The sequence below is a fragment of the Xiphophorus hellerii genome, chromosome 12 (genome assembly GCF_003331165.1).
Source record: "Xiphophorus hellerii strain 12219 chromosome 12, Xiphophorus_hellerii-4.1, whole genome shotgun sequence".
Lineage (NCBI taxonomy): Eukaryota > Metazoa > Chordata > Actinopteri > Cyprinodontiformes > Poeciliidae > Xiphophorus > Xiphophorus hellerii.
In genome coordinates this window covers 10,892,715-10,909,862 of record NC_045683.1, presented here as the reverse complement: position 1 = coordinate 10,909,862, position 17,148 = coordinate 10,892,715, and the positions used below count along the sequence as shown (strand labels likewise).

Here is a 17,148-nt window from a genome sequence, read left to right as displayed (position 1 = left end):
TAGGAATCTTAAGAATTGACTTTTACATAAATTGTTTTCAATGAGTTTGAGCTAAGCTTTCAGTCTGGTGGTGCAAATCTGGAAGACTTTCAGATATAATTAGAGCGCTATGTGGTACTTCAAATGAGTCAATATGGAAACGGGATAAATCCACATTTTTAAAACACTTTCCACCTTTTACTCCACTTCACAGTTCTGCTCCACAAGTCCCAATTAAATACACTAGACTTTGATTATGTTACAAAGGTAAGTGATAAAAAAAGGTCAACACTTTTGCATTCAGAGACCATGTGATAAGCTTTATGAAGGAGATGAAGGTCCTTCCTCGTTTTCGTGTCTCTTCCTCTCCCTCTTCCAACTAGCTCCCTTCCTTCTCCCTCCTCTCTCCTGCTGGCTGCAGCAGAGCATTCACCGGCTGCTGGCCATCTGGCTTCAGTCGCGTACAGTAAGTGACTTTGCCTCCCTGCTTGGCCAGCTAGATCATCGCAGGCCCGATTGTTGTGCATTACCCAGTGTAGATCGACTCTAAACCCTAATTGCGAGCGATAATGCAGGACCGGAGCTCTGTGAACAGGAGATTAAATCCCAGAAGCGGGATGGCAGGACGGAGGGAGAGACAGGATAGAAGGATGCTCGACACACCCCAGAGGGATTAGAGCGTGCTCCTGCGGGGCTGTGGAGACAAAGTCGGCTAACGGGGGTGGAGGAGTGGTCGCGTGCGGAAGGGATGGATGGGCTTGAGTTACTGTTGGTGGATTTTACACTTAAGTGCTGCTGACTGCTCACAGCGCCCATCTGTCTGTTTATCTGTTGTATCCGTATCACCCTTTTCCTTATCTCTCTTTATCTCCCACTCTGCTCCTGACCTCGTGTACACTCGGCTAGCATTATCCGTTTTCTTGCTGAGTCCACAGTTTGTCTGTCTGCTACATCTTAATCTGCGTATTTTGTTCTTGAAACCAACTCTTAAATCTCCTCTTAATCTTATTGTGTTGTCCTGACCTTTCTTTGGTCTTTTTCATTGCATTAAAATATAAATCAAACACTTAAGTACATATGACCCTCTCTTTTGGCTCTTGTAGGTGCAGTATAGAAGGTGTGGAAGACAAGCGCATCATCGGGATGCAGATCGACAGCAAGAGTAACGCTCTGTGGGTGGCTTTCACCTCCTGTGTGGTCAAAGTGCCGCTGTCTCGCTGTGAAAGGCATGGAAGATGCAAGAAGTATGTGGGAATTCCACCCTTTATAGCTGTTTGTTGAAAAAAATTGTAAATAATTCCAGTTTGTAAAATATGTGATGTTAATAATGGTTGATGTGACTGTCCTTCAGATCCTGCATAGCCTCCAGGGACCCGTACTGTGGTTGGGTGTCAGAAGGTGCCTGTCGACAGGTGACTACCAACACCAAGTAAGTAAAGTAAAGTTGAAAAACACATAAAAATTAGTGGTATTATGCAGGTTAAATATGTCAAATCACCAGGCCTCAGATCTATAATGCCTTAAAGAAACTAGGGATGGACTATTAGAACAACGTCATTCTATGAAGAACTGTTATTAGGTAAAATGACATTTTTATGATATTTAAATATCTAATTACAGGAATTACTACAGCAACTAAAATAAGACACACTCCCAATTCATGGGCCAATTTTCTCCTTTATCTAACTGGTGATTGGCAGGTCAAATAATCAGAATCAGCAGGTAGGGCCTCAAGAAAAGCTATGAATCAGTCATGAAAAGCATGATTTTTGCATGTCTAATTATTAGTATTTTATTAATATTTCCTATACAAGTAGTAATTTTTATCCAAAAATGCTTATTCCCCAGAATATTATACATTTTTCCATTCTGCTTTTTATAGCTTAATATTGGGAATATAGCAAGCTGATATAAGCTGGCTAATTAGCCAGCCATCGCCTGTGGTTAACACACATGTTGCTCATTGATTGCCTACTGTAGTGACAAAACAGTGTTACCGAAACAGGAATGATCGGAAGAGCTCCTTTCGTTTCCACACCATTGGCCCCTCATATTTTTGTCTTGCTGACATGCTGCTGAACCTTTAATAAAATGTGGCTTTTTGTGAAGCTTTCCAGGGAATTATTCAAAAATTGTGATTGGAGTGCTTTTTAAAAAAAAGTTTAAATGTCTTTCCTCATGTAAACATTCACCTATTTTCCACCAAATAATTTTTTTTTAATGCAACATGAATTATCACAATTTACAATCAAATAAAATGATGTTGATTTTCATAGTAGAGTTTCAAACTTTATTGAAGTAATAGTAGGCGTCCAATGCAGGACATGAATATGTCCCAGCTTTCACATCGGTTCAAACAAACTAATTGATTAATCAACAGTATTTTGAATAATTTCTTACTCCTCATTCCACCTGAACAAACATTTACCCCTAATCCTTCAGGTACATGGCCTCTTTTTTCTGCCTTGAAACAACAACTGAGGCTCATGAGTGTCAGTGCTTTACTCTAAACCATCAGTTTCACCTACTCCAGACCTCTGGACTTGGTCAAATTCCACTCTTTTTTGTACAACTTGCCATTCCTCTGTCAATTTGTCTAATTTTACGGTGTGTAAATGCAGCTGCCTGCAGCGGCAGGGTTTCTGGAAAGATGAATGGATGGAAAGTGTTGTTTGCCCAAAGCCTCGGGTTGGGTACAGTGCTGGGGAAAGTCTGATGGCCGCTGCAGCTATAATTTTGTGGCTGTACTTATGACACAGAACCAGATTATACTTTCTGAATAAACAGCATGAGAAGGTCTGTGGTGGGAAAAAACATTAAACAGATGAAGTCATGAAAAGGGACCGCTGCTCCACTGGCTTTTTGACGATGAATGAGTTTGACTCTTCTCCTTCAAAACTGACTGGTTTTGCATGCTAACAGGCCTCATGAACACAGAACACGCATAAACCAACAGACGCTTCCCATCCGGTCATTATTCCCTGACAATTCTGACAGTTTCCATTGTGCTGGAGGATTCAAAAAAGGTGCATTAAGAGAGGCATTGATGGTCATGAGATGATACAAGACAAAGGTTTTAGCAGCAAATTCAGAAAAGGAAAGTATTCCCATTTTGTGATTTTCATAGACAAATTAAATGTTTCATACATTTAAACTATATTTTGAAAATAAATTCAAGACTATTTTCTCACTTCAAACAAAACAGCGCCAAATCAGCTGCAACTGGAAGGAATTGTTGGATCTCACCAATCACTTATTAGCTCTATTGTGCAACATTTATGAAACTAATGTTTCGACAAGTAAGCTCCGCCCTTATTTTGACCAATATGCTTCTAACATTGCTTGTTATAGACTTCCAATGAATAATGCACACCTGTATCCTGTTGTTTATAATCACTCGCCCTGTTGAAGTGTTCACTTGTGACTGATGAAGACACACAAAGTGTTGAAACCTCAGTCTAGTTGATGATTGCAGAATAAAGATAAGAATAATATATAGCGGTTTTTATACTCGTCTAATTCTAAGGTGATCCTAATGCCAAAAAAACACTAAGAAGGTTTCATTTTTGTGTTTCATGAATTTCACTTATAATTTTAAAGACTCCTTATTTAATGTAGAATAATCCATTTTAGGACTGAGAGCTTGTTGCACTCTTGCTTCATATAGTAGAATATCTAAAAGTGAGAGATAAATAGTGTTTATCCTGGTGGTGTCTGTTGTTAAAGCGGTCTGATTTATATTTTCTTGCAAATAACTTGTCTTACCTGCTTATGTCCACTCCTGCCTGTGTATCTATTTTTATCCCTCTATTTTCCTCCAACACACTCTTCCTCTCTTGCAACCCTCCCCTCCTTTACTTCTTCCATCTGGCCCCAATGGTAGCGTGCCAGCTTTCTCATGTGTAGTTATGCCTCTCATACCTACTGCCTGCAAACAGCTTGTGCTCTAGTCTTTTGCAATATGGTCCCTAGTCACCCCCTTTTTTCATGCATATAATTGCACCTGATTCTGAATGGTTGGTGTTTTGTGAAATAGCTGCACGGTTGTGTTGCTGTAATCAGCCTATCATATGAACAGACGCAGATATTATGGGCCCATATGCTGGTTTGAGACCCAGTGAAGTGAAAGCTATAAATTAAAAAGGTAAATGACAGCTATATGGGACCAATCTGCATACTTGCATCATACTGTACGTACAGTAAATTCCCTGCTTTTCAGTTCACCTCTGATATGAATAATTGATACCATTATGCCTGACCCACATTTCAGCAACCAAGTCCCCTTCATTCAACCTCTCATCTAGTATAATAATCATATCTGATGCTAGGTGATAAATAATAAACACCATTCCTGGTTCCCTCCAGATTTGTAGAGCGCATCTCCAGTCTGATTTAAATATGTATTACACCATACTGTTGCAGTGGGCTCTTAACCCTGAATGGACTGCCTGCAGTGCTGCATTCAGACACACTGCATTTCAGTAGCTGTAATGCAGCCGCTATGAGGATGACCTCCTTAACTGAGGGATCATATTGAGGTTCATTGACTCTATGTGCCAAGCAAACCCCAGACGCCACATCTGTAAACTCAATTCATCTCAAATCAAGTGGGATTTATACCATGTAAGCTTCATCTCACCACAGTTGATAATGTTAAAATCAACCTATATGGGGAACCATGACAACAAGGCTTTTGGAAATACACAGCATTTCAAGGCACAGAGATAAAATTCCTATAATGAGCATTCGTCAGATATCAGGAGTGTTTTGACTATCTGTGCTGTTAGTTTTATCACTCTTTCTCTGCGCCTGAGGACGATAAGAAAATCAGATCAACAGATCAACTGATGTTTCAGATACGAAGACAGGACGCTACTCTTATTGTTGAGTACTGGATTTTAAAAGGAATTTGTTAATGAAGAAATCCTATTTAATAGAAGACTAATAAGTTGTATTCATACATAACTCTCACTGCAAAATTGTAAATTGGAAAGGACTTATATATGGTTTTAAATTTGAGTGGTTTGCATGTATGTCTCCATTCTTTATGCTGATACCCTTAAATAAAATCCAGTGCAGCCACGTGTTTTTGGGAGTCACCTAATAATAGGTCAACTTTGTGAAATAAAACTGCTTTTGAGAAGGTCTCAAAGGTTTTTTTAAACATTGGTGAACAAAGACCATCATGAGGATCAATGAGCACAGCAAACATGTTAGTGAGGAAGTGGAGGAGATGTTTTATAGGTTCTAAAACAAAATCCAAGGTATGAAGAGCTACAGCAGAATGATTTAGTTTAAAGCAAATTAATATTGTGAGAATGACCCAGTGGAAGTCAAGGCAATCGCATTAATTGCATCAAAAGGTGCTTCCACAAAGAATTGACCCAAGGAAGCTGAATATATCTAACATTTTTCAGATTTCTTTTCTAAAAGCAAAATAGTTTTTCCATCTTTTTTTGACATTTTTGTGATGCTTTAGCATTCAAAGCCTTTGCAGGGTGGGCTATTACTGTCAGTCTCATTCTGCTACCTATAGGGTGACGATAAAGGCTGAGGTATTTACATAAATACCAGAACATGTTATTCTTCTTGTAAAGTTTCAGTGTTGTGGCTTCAAGTTTCTTTAAAGTGATGGAAAGCTCTGCTTGTCTTACAAAAATCACCTTAGCTTGTGAGGTCTACATTTTTCCACACAAGGGAGAGGTGACGGTGTTTTGGAAAATAATCTCCTTTATGCTATGATTGTGACCAGTGGAGGGTGAGGAAGATGAGAGACGGGTGGACAGACAGAGGAGGAGGAGTACAGAGGAAGGAATCGAGGTGGGCCGTGAAAAACTGTCATGCGTGACCGTGATCCTGGTCGACAGTTGGTTCGCTCTGTTTCACCGATCTCCTTACAGCTTGCTTGGTGGTCTTTCAGGGATAAAGCATGTCTCGGTGCAGACTGCATCAGAAAATAACATATCCCAATCTCAATCTCTCTTACTCTGTCATATGATGGCTCTCAAGCACGGTTACCCCCCACTGCTCTCCTCTCAGCCCATGTGATTGTACTACACACTCACATTACTTCTCAAGCTAGATAAAGTCAGATGGAGCATAGATGGGAAAAGATTGCACAATGTGAAGAACTCATGAAAATAAATTGGGAAATTGACTTTTTCTTTCTTCTTGCAAGGAGTTACGTGTGAAAATTGATCATGCTCTCATGTTTATAGATTGGATAGGAACTAAAAGCAGCAGAACTGTCCTGTTTAATTTAGCATAAATAGTGAAAGATATAGAAATAATACATTCACCCATCGGCTCTTTCATTTATAAGCAATGTATTGTTGTAATCTAAAATAAATAAGAGTTTATACTCTTTTTAACTTGATAAAAATGCCAAAGGAAAGTTAAAGAGCTTTCAGCAAGCTACTAATGCTAAGCTAAGCTGATGATAGTGGTATATTCCATCAGTACTGTGCCATAATAAGATCATATAGCACTACATTAAATGTTGGCTGTTTATTTTAATAATATGTCCTGTTGTGTGGTCAGAGTGTGAAAAGTGAATGTAGCTAATGGTAATTACTTAGCATAAGTAAGCAATAAGCAATAATATCTGCCAACGTTTGGTTAAAACTGCCTTCTGACTAAACAGCATAAATCCAGCCTCTGGGTGGAAGAAATAACCTTGTTGTGCATCATGAAGTAGAATCCCTACTTGTTTTCCAACTTGCAGCTGAAATACTGATTTCAGGCATTTCTCAGATTCTAGCTTATAAATGGTAAATGACTTGTAATTGTAACACTTTATAAAGTGTTCTTCATACATCCATTTATATGCTGATGGTGGTAAGCTACGGTGTAGCCACAGCTGTCCTGGGGTAGTCTGACATAAGCAAGGTGCCACCGGAGCCTCTGACCACTGACTGAAGCAGGAGTCCAAACCGGGAACCCAGTTGTAACGGGACAAACTCCTACCACCGTTGCCTCTACATAACTTCAAGTTAGATGGAATGTGCTATAAGTTGCTGTGTGTTATCTCCTCCTCTGCCATAAAAATACAACCTTACAAAGTGTTAGTCATTTTACAAGCCCAACAACATAAATCATAGAGAAAGACTATTTTCAACACTCCAAGCAACAGCTCTTGTTCTAGATATTTACTTCACTGTCTGGCGTCTGCATTACCACTGATTCAGGTCTCCAGGGTGCCTGCCAGGTGTTCTTTGCTTCCAGCACAGCATAGGACTTTCTGCATCCTATGCTGTGTTTCCAGCTCATGCTATCTCTGATGTGTTTCTGTGTTAGCTTTCCCATAGTTTTGTTGGGTGTGGCATGCCCCGTTTTCCGCCACTGACCATGATGTCTCTGTTCCCTGCAGATCAGCCTTCGAGCAGGACGTGGAGCACGGTAACACAGATGGCCTGGGAGACTGCCAAAGTAAGCAAGCCCTCTTCACTCTTATCTTTCCTCCTCTTTTCCATACCTCCCTCACCACCTCTAACTCTGCTCACCTCTCAGCCCGTCGATTCCTTCTTTGCTACAGTCAACTTTTTCTTCTCCCGTCTGTTCTGGCCCTACAATTCCCTCTTTCAAGCTTCTTCCATCCATCTGTCCTTTTCAGCTCTTGTCCTCTTGTGTCCTTTCCCCGCTGTTTCTCCTGTCCCTAGTCAATAGAGTCCTGTATCCCATTGGGCAAACACTGAGTTTCTTTTCGAGAATTTCCTCACAAACACAAACAATTCAGCAGCACACTCAGTTTGTAGATGTGAAAAGTCACAGGAACTGTTATATTGAAAGTAAAAAACAAGACTATTCAAAGCCAGCCTCTATTCTTAAAAGGTGGGCTTTTATTCTTCACACTTTGAGACAGTATATTTGTTCTTTTCAGGACCAAATGCACTCTGTTAGCACTTGCAAACATGGTTCCCCCCGTTGATAATCTCCTGAAACTTTAAAACATGTTTGATATTGAATCAAATAAGTAAATAACTCTAGAAAGGCTATAATTTTTTCTTTCGCTTTCATTTGTGCGTTTATGATCTAACCCAGAACATTATACCTTCATCAGCCATAGAACCCTGAAAAATTCCCTTTGATTGGACGAAAAGAGAATATTGAGCTGCCAGCCAACTCTGAATTACTTTAAAAGTCATGGGTTTCCATCGTGTTAAAGCATATAAGCTCCCTTTTATTGCCCACAATAACAGGTTTCCTTTCATTTTTCTTCTTTTTCTCTGCAGATACATTTGTGGCACTGAATGGTAAGTGTTCCTCATCCACCTCACAGCAATCAAACTAAAAAAGGATGGAGTTTGAAGCTCCATTTTTCACCCCCCTAAATCTTTAACTTCAGCCACACCTCTTCATCAGCTCAGTCAGTCTTGCCCTCTCAGGCAAATGAAAAACTCCTCCCACATGTGTAAAGACAGATTATTAATGATTCGAGGTTTTAACCAAATTGATTTCATTCCTTTCTGTTTGATAGACATCCCTTCCGGTTATGAAGGTAATAGAAAGTCAGTCACTTTAACGCTTTTATGTAGTTCCTTTTGGTGTTTAAAGGTGAAAGAGATCAAAATCTTTCATCTTTGATACTGATTCCGTTAGTTTATTAGACATTTTTCTCCCTCACTCTTTGTTTAGTAGCTCTATCTTCCTCTTTCGCTTGTGCTGCAGCATTGATTAGCTATGGCCTTTGCTTTGTTAACTGGATGGATCTGGTTGTCAGTGGTTAAAGGCTTTGATAGTGAGGAAGTTCTTCGCTATGTGCATTAGACGGGTGTCGATAGAGAGCGAGATGTTAACCTGGCCAGTAGAGAGTGTGTTTATGCACACCAAACATCATCACGCAGCTTTATTCATACCTATGCTTTTCTTATCCACCACAGTCTATCAGGGTTCCTTCAGCGTTGTCTTAAGACATTCATCCATTCATTTATTCACCCATCCACCAAACAGTTATACACCTGGTTATTCATAATACATCTATCACCTTTGCAGGAAGTATTAGTAGTGAACTTTGGTATTTTCACTTTTCTATCTACAGGATGAAAAATGAGAAAGTCGTCTGCAATTTGGGCTTTAAAAATGTGTGGGACCCTGATATCAGAATCATCCCTGAGTAGCTGATACTTGAAGCAAAGCCACTCTCATCTACATGTAAACTTACAAAGATATTCTTTATCTAATCACAGGACAAATTAGCTCTTTTTAGTGAATCCCTCTCAGCTCCATCTCGCTCTCTCTCAAACATACGCATACACACAGAGTGCCTCGCAGCTGCCAGATCAAAACGGTCAGATCCATGCAGAATGACGAGAATAGATATTTTGAAGTCTCTCCAGCAAGCCCTCTCACTCACCCCCATGTGACTGTACTCCCACTGTGATTTTCCCTTCTTTTTGGAGATCCAGGGTCATCCAAAAAGCATCTGTGTTGGTGTGTTCCCCCTCCTCGTGTGCAATATGCTTAGAGATGTGTGTTTTGGTGCACAGACAAAAACTCACACCCAGTTTACTGCATCCAGACTCGGTCCCAGCCATTTCCCGAAACCCTCTATCTATCTGTTGGCGGTTGATATGGATTTTAAGATAAATTATTGCACCCTCTAAAACCTCATCTTTTTTACCCCAGACGAGACACCCTCGCCTCTCTTTAATCTGTAAAAAGAGAGGGATGTGCATCCGTTGGCAGTTTTTTTCCCCCTCCTGATCTCGGAAGAAGTGCAGAGTCTCTGGGCTCCCTGTATGTGTGTCATCTGCCTGAATTGCACTTCCCCTGTTGGTGGGGGTATGAATTATAAAATAGGCCTGTCACACTAATCTCTCAGCCTTGGGCCAATAGTTAAATAAATCATTTTAATGATTGCCACGCCACACAGAAGAGGAGGAGGCCTTGAGTGGCGTTCTGCGAGGGGGTCTGTTGTGAACAGTCTCCTGGTGTCGCCTCCCCGTCTTCAAACACAAGCGTAAACACATATTGAACGTGCACGTCCTCAAACAAACACACACTCCCATGCTGTCACCTTCTCCATGGAGAGGGCTTGTCAAAAGCGGTAACTGGGGGAAGAGATCTGCAGAGCCGATGTAGATAAAAGCGTCGTCGCTCTTAATCGAGGGCTCTCTTTTTTTTTCTCTCCTTGCCGTGTGGCTTAAATACATCATGGTATATCCCATTTATAGGAGCAAAACTGTGTAGGGAGGCTTAACTGTTAGCATGTGGGATGGTAATGTGATTGTCACGGTTCGAAAATACAGTCAAACAAAGCTTATGCATAAATTCTGCTCATGAAGAACAATGAGAAGCATAAGAAAGAGGGGTGGAGGAAAACTGTCTGCGTAAGCAATGTCTGAATGTAAACAGGAGAGAGATAAGCATGATCCATCACCCACAGAAAACCTCACAGTGCCTTGTAAAGAGGTTCATATCCACATCTCACATTTCTATTTCACTGAGATTTGTTGGGATGAACAAACACGTAGAGCAGAGTGGAAGGAAAATGATTGATGGTTTTCAAACTTTTTGACAAAGTAAAATCTGAAATGTGGAGTGCATTTGTATTCACCTCCTCTGATTCAATGCTTTGTGAAACCACCATTCATTACAAATATATTTGCATTTACAGATGAACATGTTCACCCATTCTTATTAGTAAAGTAGCTCAAGTTCAGGCAGTTTGGATGAACCCGTGAGCAACAGTTTTCAAGCTTTGTTACATATTTTCAGTTTACTTTTGGCTTGTACTTTGATTAGGCCATTCTAACACACTAACATGCTTCGATCTAAACCAGAGTTGTCCAATTTTGGTCTTCAAGGATCAGTGTCCAGCATGTTCAACACACCTTGAACAAACGATGGATTTATTACCTGGATCCTTTTTTCTTTTATGACCGTCATCTAGAAATTTGAATCAGTTGAACTAGGGAGACATCAAGACATACCAAGTTTTCTTCCAGTATTAATCTTCATTTAGCTCCATCTATTTTCCCATCAACTCTGAATATATCACTTCTCTACTCAAGAAAAGCATCCCCATGTCATGATGCCATGTTTCATCAAAAGGTGATTGATTGATCAGGAGGACGTACAAGGTTAATTTTCCAGCACACATATGGTTTTCATTGGCCAATGTGGTTAAGTTTTGACAATTGACATACCTGTCAAGTCTCCTGTTTTGCCCAGAAACTACCCCTCTTTCCCTCCATGCTCTCATATTTGTATTTTCCTGTAAATTTCCTGTATATCATCCTCTGCTCCTACGGTAGCACTGGCTCAAGAATTTCCCATATTTTTTAAATCTAAAACTTGACAGATATGAATTGATTGCACTTGAATTTCAGGGAGTTGAATATAAATGTGGGCCGCCCTTTATAGATTTTTATTTTTAGTTAAAGACAATGTATTATTCCCAATTTTAATATATTTTGTGTTGATTTATCACATAAAATCCAGACACATAGGAAAAATATCACTTTAAGAGGAGTCATTGCTTTTGCAAAGCGTTGAATCTGAGTTACTCTGCAAGTTCAAGAAGTTTACTCCAAGTTCCAGGTCAGTTTTGTAGCTTTGCACATTTAACTTCACAGCTACAAAACTGGTCAAAACCTTGAAATGAACAAAAGTATGCAAAAAACAGCAGGGTGAAAATGTTCTGAGTTAAAGGCTCCTTTGTAGTTAAAGAGCAGTTACAGGCAGAATCCTCAACAGGACCAGTGAGGAGAAAGTTTGTCTTTTGTCCTACATATGAAAGCAGGGCACCCTGTGGTTACAGTGGAGAAATTATCATCTGACAGACCCAGCAGAGATCTGACATGTCAATCAGAACAAGACGGGGGGAGAATGAGGAAGACAGAGACGCAGGGAAATGACAGGAAGAGGAAACGTGTCAATCCTTAGAAACACACATGTAATTGGTAATGAGCTGCAGAGGGTCTCGAGGGAAACACCTTGTTAACCCTCACACAGCCCAGCAGCTGTCTGAGTGTGTGTTTATGCATGTGAGGAGTGAATGTGCGTGTGTGTGTGTGTGTGTGTGGGGGGGTGGGTGTGTGTGTGTAAGCAGTCTAGCTGGTCTGTCTGTGCCTGTGCACTGGAGCTTGTTTGCTCTGAGCAAAAGTTAACCTGTGCTGTGTCCGACAGGCCACCATCACCATCACCACACCCTTCCACTTCCCACCTCGGCCCTCCCCGAGGCAGCCGAGGGGCCCCTGGGGCGGAAGGACCCCCCTATGAGTTCAGACAAAGGGGAGGACCCTTACGTGGCGGTGCCCTCTCAGACTCAACCTGAAGCCACTGGTAAGCCTTGGAACATAACAGAAATCAGTCAGTTTGGTCCATTGTCGCCTGTGGCAACAGGCTAATGAGGGGGAAGGGTGGGGATGTAAAGTGGAAGGGGGTAGGGGAGGTTTATGTAATTGAGATTTACGGCTGCCTTGCTGCTTCCAGCTGACGCGGTGTATAGATGGTGGATGGTTTTCTCTCTAGGGGACAAATTGCCTCATGCTGTGCACAAAAAACCCGCTGCAGAAAAGTAGCAAACAAGCGAGATGACACACGTTCACCCATGTGCACCTAGACACTCAGCGCTCATTAGGATGCACACTCAAATACACACACACACACACACACACACAGAGTAGTGTGGATTTATTATCTGTGGACTGTAATGTCCCATAGGAGATGTAATATCCAGACCATTACACTCTGAAAAGGAAGATGGCGATGTATTTATTTCCTCGAGAAGATGCCTCGGTCGCCGGCTGTGCCATCCTTAGCGACACAGTGACATGACATTGAACGCCCTTTTTTCTCCTGTGTTAACAACCTGCCTAATGCTGTGCTGCCTCAAGGGCAGCTCGCCGGATAAATGAGTCACAGAGAAAAGGATAGAGGAGGAGGAGACTAGGGACCAATCGAAGGAGGGAATTTAAAGGTCTCTGGAGGGCCGCCAGTTCATTATGACGGGACAGACCGACGTATAACACACCCTATTAAAGCAACACGTCACTTGTTCATGGTTCTGCAATTAGAACCAGCTTCAACATTGTTAAAAATATAGGCTATAAAAATTAATTGATAATAAAATAATAGAGTCCCTTGCCAACTTATTCAAACCTACTGAACATTTGACAAGAGTCAATGTATTTTCTTTGGATTTTATGTGATTGACCAACATAAGTCAAAGAACATTACAGTTAAATGGAGGAAAATGCAGTTTTTTATTTTATACCTTAAAAAATACATATAGAAACTACACTACGCAATTGTTTTTAGCCTTTTACTTTGATAGCCATGAATAAAAGTGCAACCAACTATCTCAATAAATCATTTAATTAGAAAATAAGAGCCCAGCTGTGCATAATTTAATGTCAGTTTGAGTTCAGCTGTCCTGTGAACAAACAGCAATCAATGTATGATGATGCAGATCAGCTCAAACAGGGTTTGGTTATAAAATAACATCCCCAGCTTTGAATATTTACTAAATAAATTCAGTAACTTATCAATACATGACAATAAACTGACAGGCGGGGCAGGGAGAGCGTCAATCAAAGAAGCAGCCTAGAGGCCTGTTGTGACTCTGGAGGAGCTAAACACATCCACAGCTCAGGTTGAGGACTCTCTAAAGAGCAACTTTTAGTTATTCATAATTCTCTCACGGCAAAATGAAACTGTTGAAGGAAAGACATAAGAAGTGATGAAGGGATTAAACCAAGCATGTGGATAAAGGACAAGACCAAACTGAATTTATCTGGCTTGTATGGAAAATGCCGTGTCTGGTAGGAAATTAGCTGTGGTGAAACATGATAGTGGAAGAATCATGCTGTGGAGATTTGGTCAGGGAATTTGGCCAGAGTTTGTTTTTTTTTTCTGAAAACTATGTCACGTTTTTTCAACTTCACCAAAATGTACTGATTAGCATTGATACATTATACAAACTCCTTCCAAATCCTGACAAAATCTGAAAAGGTTGAAGGGTTCTGAAAACTTTAAACTTTAATTAATAGATAATGTTATTTATTAGAGGCGGCTCCTTCAATAGTGAAAATGCTGTAAGTGTAAAAACAGGCATAGCAATAAGAAAGCAGCTGTTGAGCTCAGACTGGAAGCTTTCGTTTCACACAGAGATTTGTGTCGTCTGCAGCCTTCTGGGGGAGTGAATACAACCTGAGCGAGAACACAGGAAGCCATCTCATTCACAAGCTTGTAAGAGTCTTTGAAGAATTCAACTGTTGACAAGCGGGACTGATAGGCCAATTGTTCCTGTGCGGAAAAAAATACCCTCATCGAGTTCAAAAGTATTTGACGATGCGAATCAGATGTGAGGGTTCTCCGCATGAGAGCCATAATCTAGGACTAGAGATAAATCACACCATCTCCTAGTTATAAAGCGTTATTTTGGTTCTGTGATAGGAATTTCTGCCTTTCCTGTCTATGGAAACACAGCAGAGGCAGCTGGAAGCAGCAGAGGCACCAGTAGGTAGATCCAAGCACAATGGTGGCAGAGACTTCAGACAGCATGCCTACAGCCAGCATCACAACATGCTGCCGTACATCCAGTTGCCTTTACCTGAGCAGATGCAGAATTACTTGGCTCAACAAAAGCCCAAATCCATTTTACACCTAAATTACCTGAAAGGGTTTAGATTCATTTCAACAGGGAACGTTGGAGTTTTACGCTCAGGTAATGACAACGTGGCTTCATATGTCAAAACAATGCTTTCTGCTGTTTTTTCTGTATGATCATTGTTATTATTATTATTATCTTTTATTTTTATGGGGCACCTTTGCAGCTTGTTTCACCGTTTATTGGTTCAATTTCAGCTCTGCAGACTTTTCTTTTTCCTTTTTCTCTAAAAATCAGCTTTGATGAGATTTGCCTTTTATTTTTCTTTATGTGAGCAGTTCTTGATGTTTTTGCATGGCTTGGTTTGAGACTACCTCTTTTTTGCTATTTATATATTTGCTTTTTTTCCACTGTGTTGATTGCTTTGATGGTATTAAGCACAGTTTTGCCTCCATACAGCTTAACGCTCTTTCAGCATGGCAAATTGAGCACCACAGCCAACAGTACTCATTTCCCGCTCCACCCATCCAGCCTCCTCTTCCTTCCTGATGTTTTTAAGCATCGCTGGCTTCAGGTGTCAACTGTACTGTGAAAACTTAAAAGTGGAAAATGGTATATACATATGAGAAATGATTATAGAGTCTGAAACCAGGCAAATAAGTCATTTCATCTACATTTTAATGACTTGGATAAATTTATGCAGCAGAAATGAGGAATCAACATTCAGCAGCACCATCAATCTGGAGTTTATGCTTCAGCTAAAATATATTATCTCATATCCAAAGTCATTTGCAAGCTTGTTTATGATGTAAAAGAAATTAAAATTACCCCTTAAATTTTTCATTTGCAGTTGAGACAGAAATCTTATCTGCTAATGAATATTACAGAGCTGCCAATATGTATTAGTCCAACACCACCGTAGTAATTAGTAATGCTGCAAAGTGATGATTCACAGACAAATGATTATATTCAACACCCAGCAGCACCATTATTTGGCATTCCAGCGGGGCCACTGCAGTAGCAGTGTTGTTGCTCGTGTTTCACAGTACATTTGAGCTTTGTGTGCATCTGTCCAGGCCTCATCTCTCTCTGCTAAGATTCTGTGAAAAAGTAAGTAACCCCTAACAGATTTCTTCTGTTTTTTCTTTTTTATCACATGTATGTTTCAGATCATCGAACAGATTTTGACAAAGAAAATGCATTTTTCAAATGATGATTTCGTCTTTTAGGGAAATAAATCTATCCAAGCCAACCTCTGGCTTGGTCAGGAGTTATGTTGATTCATTTTACTAGCTACATCCAGGCCTAATGACTGTCTGAAGTTGAAAACTCTTAAATTGTTGGTTTGAAAGGCTTTTATCTCTAAAAACTAAATTATAATTTGAAATCTGCATTTTGTATTTAATCAGTTTATCCAAGTCTGATATTGTTTATGATCTGAAACATATAAGTGGAATACAAAAGGGAAAGAAAAAGACATCTGCAAGGTGGCAAATACTTCTCATGGGATTGTATATGTTATTCTGTAGCACACATCTTGCCTTTCCTTCCATCACCTCCCCCATAAGCCATCAGCAGCCTTTTCCTCCTTCCACCATCTGCTGCCATTGTGATCAGTCTCCCTTCCACAGGACCTCTGATCTGACTAGGCTGGCATGTTCCAAGGCTATACCTTACCTGGTGCAAATTAATTCCCAAACCAATTTTACAGAGCCTCATTGCCCTGTCCCTGTCTTTCTCCTCCATCTTGGCACCTTCTCGACTGTTTTTCCCGTTGCAGTCTGTCTCTTCGGCAGCTGATGTCATATCAGTTCTCCTATCTGCAGGAATGAATCCATTCCCTGCCTCTCCTTAGCTCCATTTCCTCTCAGATACCTGTCACCTCTTCTCTGTCGAGCCTGGCTCTTCTCTTCCTCCCCCTCTGTTACATCCACCCTTTCCCCCACCCCCAACCTCGACCTGTAACCACTGCTGTGTTGCTCCAATTTATGTGTTCATTATTGGTGAGGTGGAAGGAAAGTAGGGGGATGGAAAGAGACTTCAAGGAAAGAGACTTTGGGGATGAACGAATGGAGGGTCACGTGATGAAGATTTATTAAAGAGAATAGAACAATAATGTTGCACTGAAGGTTATGTGGAGGATAAGGGGAAGAGATACAAGGAGACGAAATAAAGGAGATGAGAATCTGAGGTGATATAAAATCTGCTGAGATATTACAGCTGCAGAGTGGACAATAGCTTTTCTCTGTTTTTCCTTTTGTTTCTGTAGTGACAGAGAATTTGAGTCAGCCTAGCCTATCTTTACTTAAATATTAAGTAATGACATAAAATAAACAATGTACTCCTCAAAACCATCTTTTTTGAAGTAGGGATGCATGATATTGGATATTTGGTTGATATCTGATATGCCGATATACTGAAACTCGGCATATCGAGTTTTAGTATATCGATATGCCGATATACTAAAGTGTTACTAATATTGATATTTTTTGGCTGATAAGTGATACCAATATTTCTATTTTTTCTATACCTACTTATGAAACTACATGGCTTTCTCTGCTGTGGAATTAAAATACTGCATTATCTTTGTCAATTTATCCTGCTACCAAATGCAA

General features: G+C 40.3%; 1 protein-coding gene across 2 annotated transcripts in view; it reads left to right on the top strand.

Moving 5' to 3' along the window:
- sema6a (sema domain, transmembrane domain (TM), and cytoplasmic domain, (semaphorin) 6A) overlaps window positions 1-17,148 on the top strand; it is a 146,879-nt gene that overhangs the window by 112,569 nt on the left and 17,162 nt on the right. Inside the window, exons 14-18 of one of the 2 annotated variants that reach the window (XM_032579602.1) lie at window positions 1,083-1,223; window positions 1,331-1,408; window positions 7,349-7,407; window positions 8,211-8,231; window positions 12,109-12,264. In XM_032579602.1, coding sequence (XP_032435493.1) covers window positions 1,083-1,223; window positions 1,331-1,408; window positions 7,349-7,407; window positions 8,211-8,231; window positions 12,109-12,264 — 455 coding nt within the window. The remainder of the gene's footprint in view (window positions 1-1,082; window positions 1,224-1,330; window positions 1,409-7,348; window positions 7,408-8,210; window positions 8,232-12,108; window positions 12,265-17,148) is intronic. The other variant, XM_032579603.1, reaches the window with a different exon arrangement.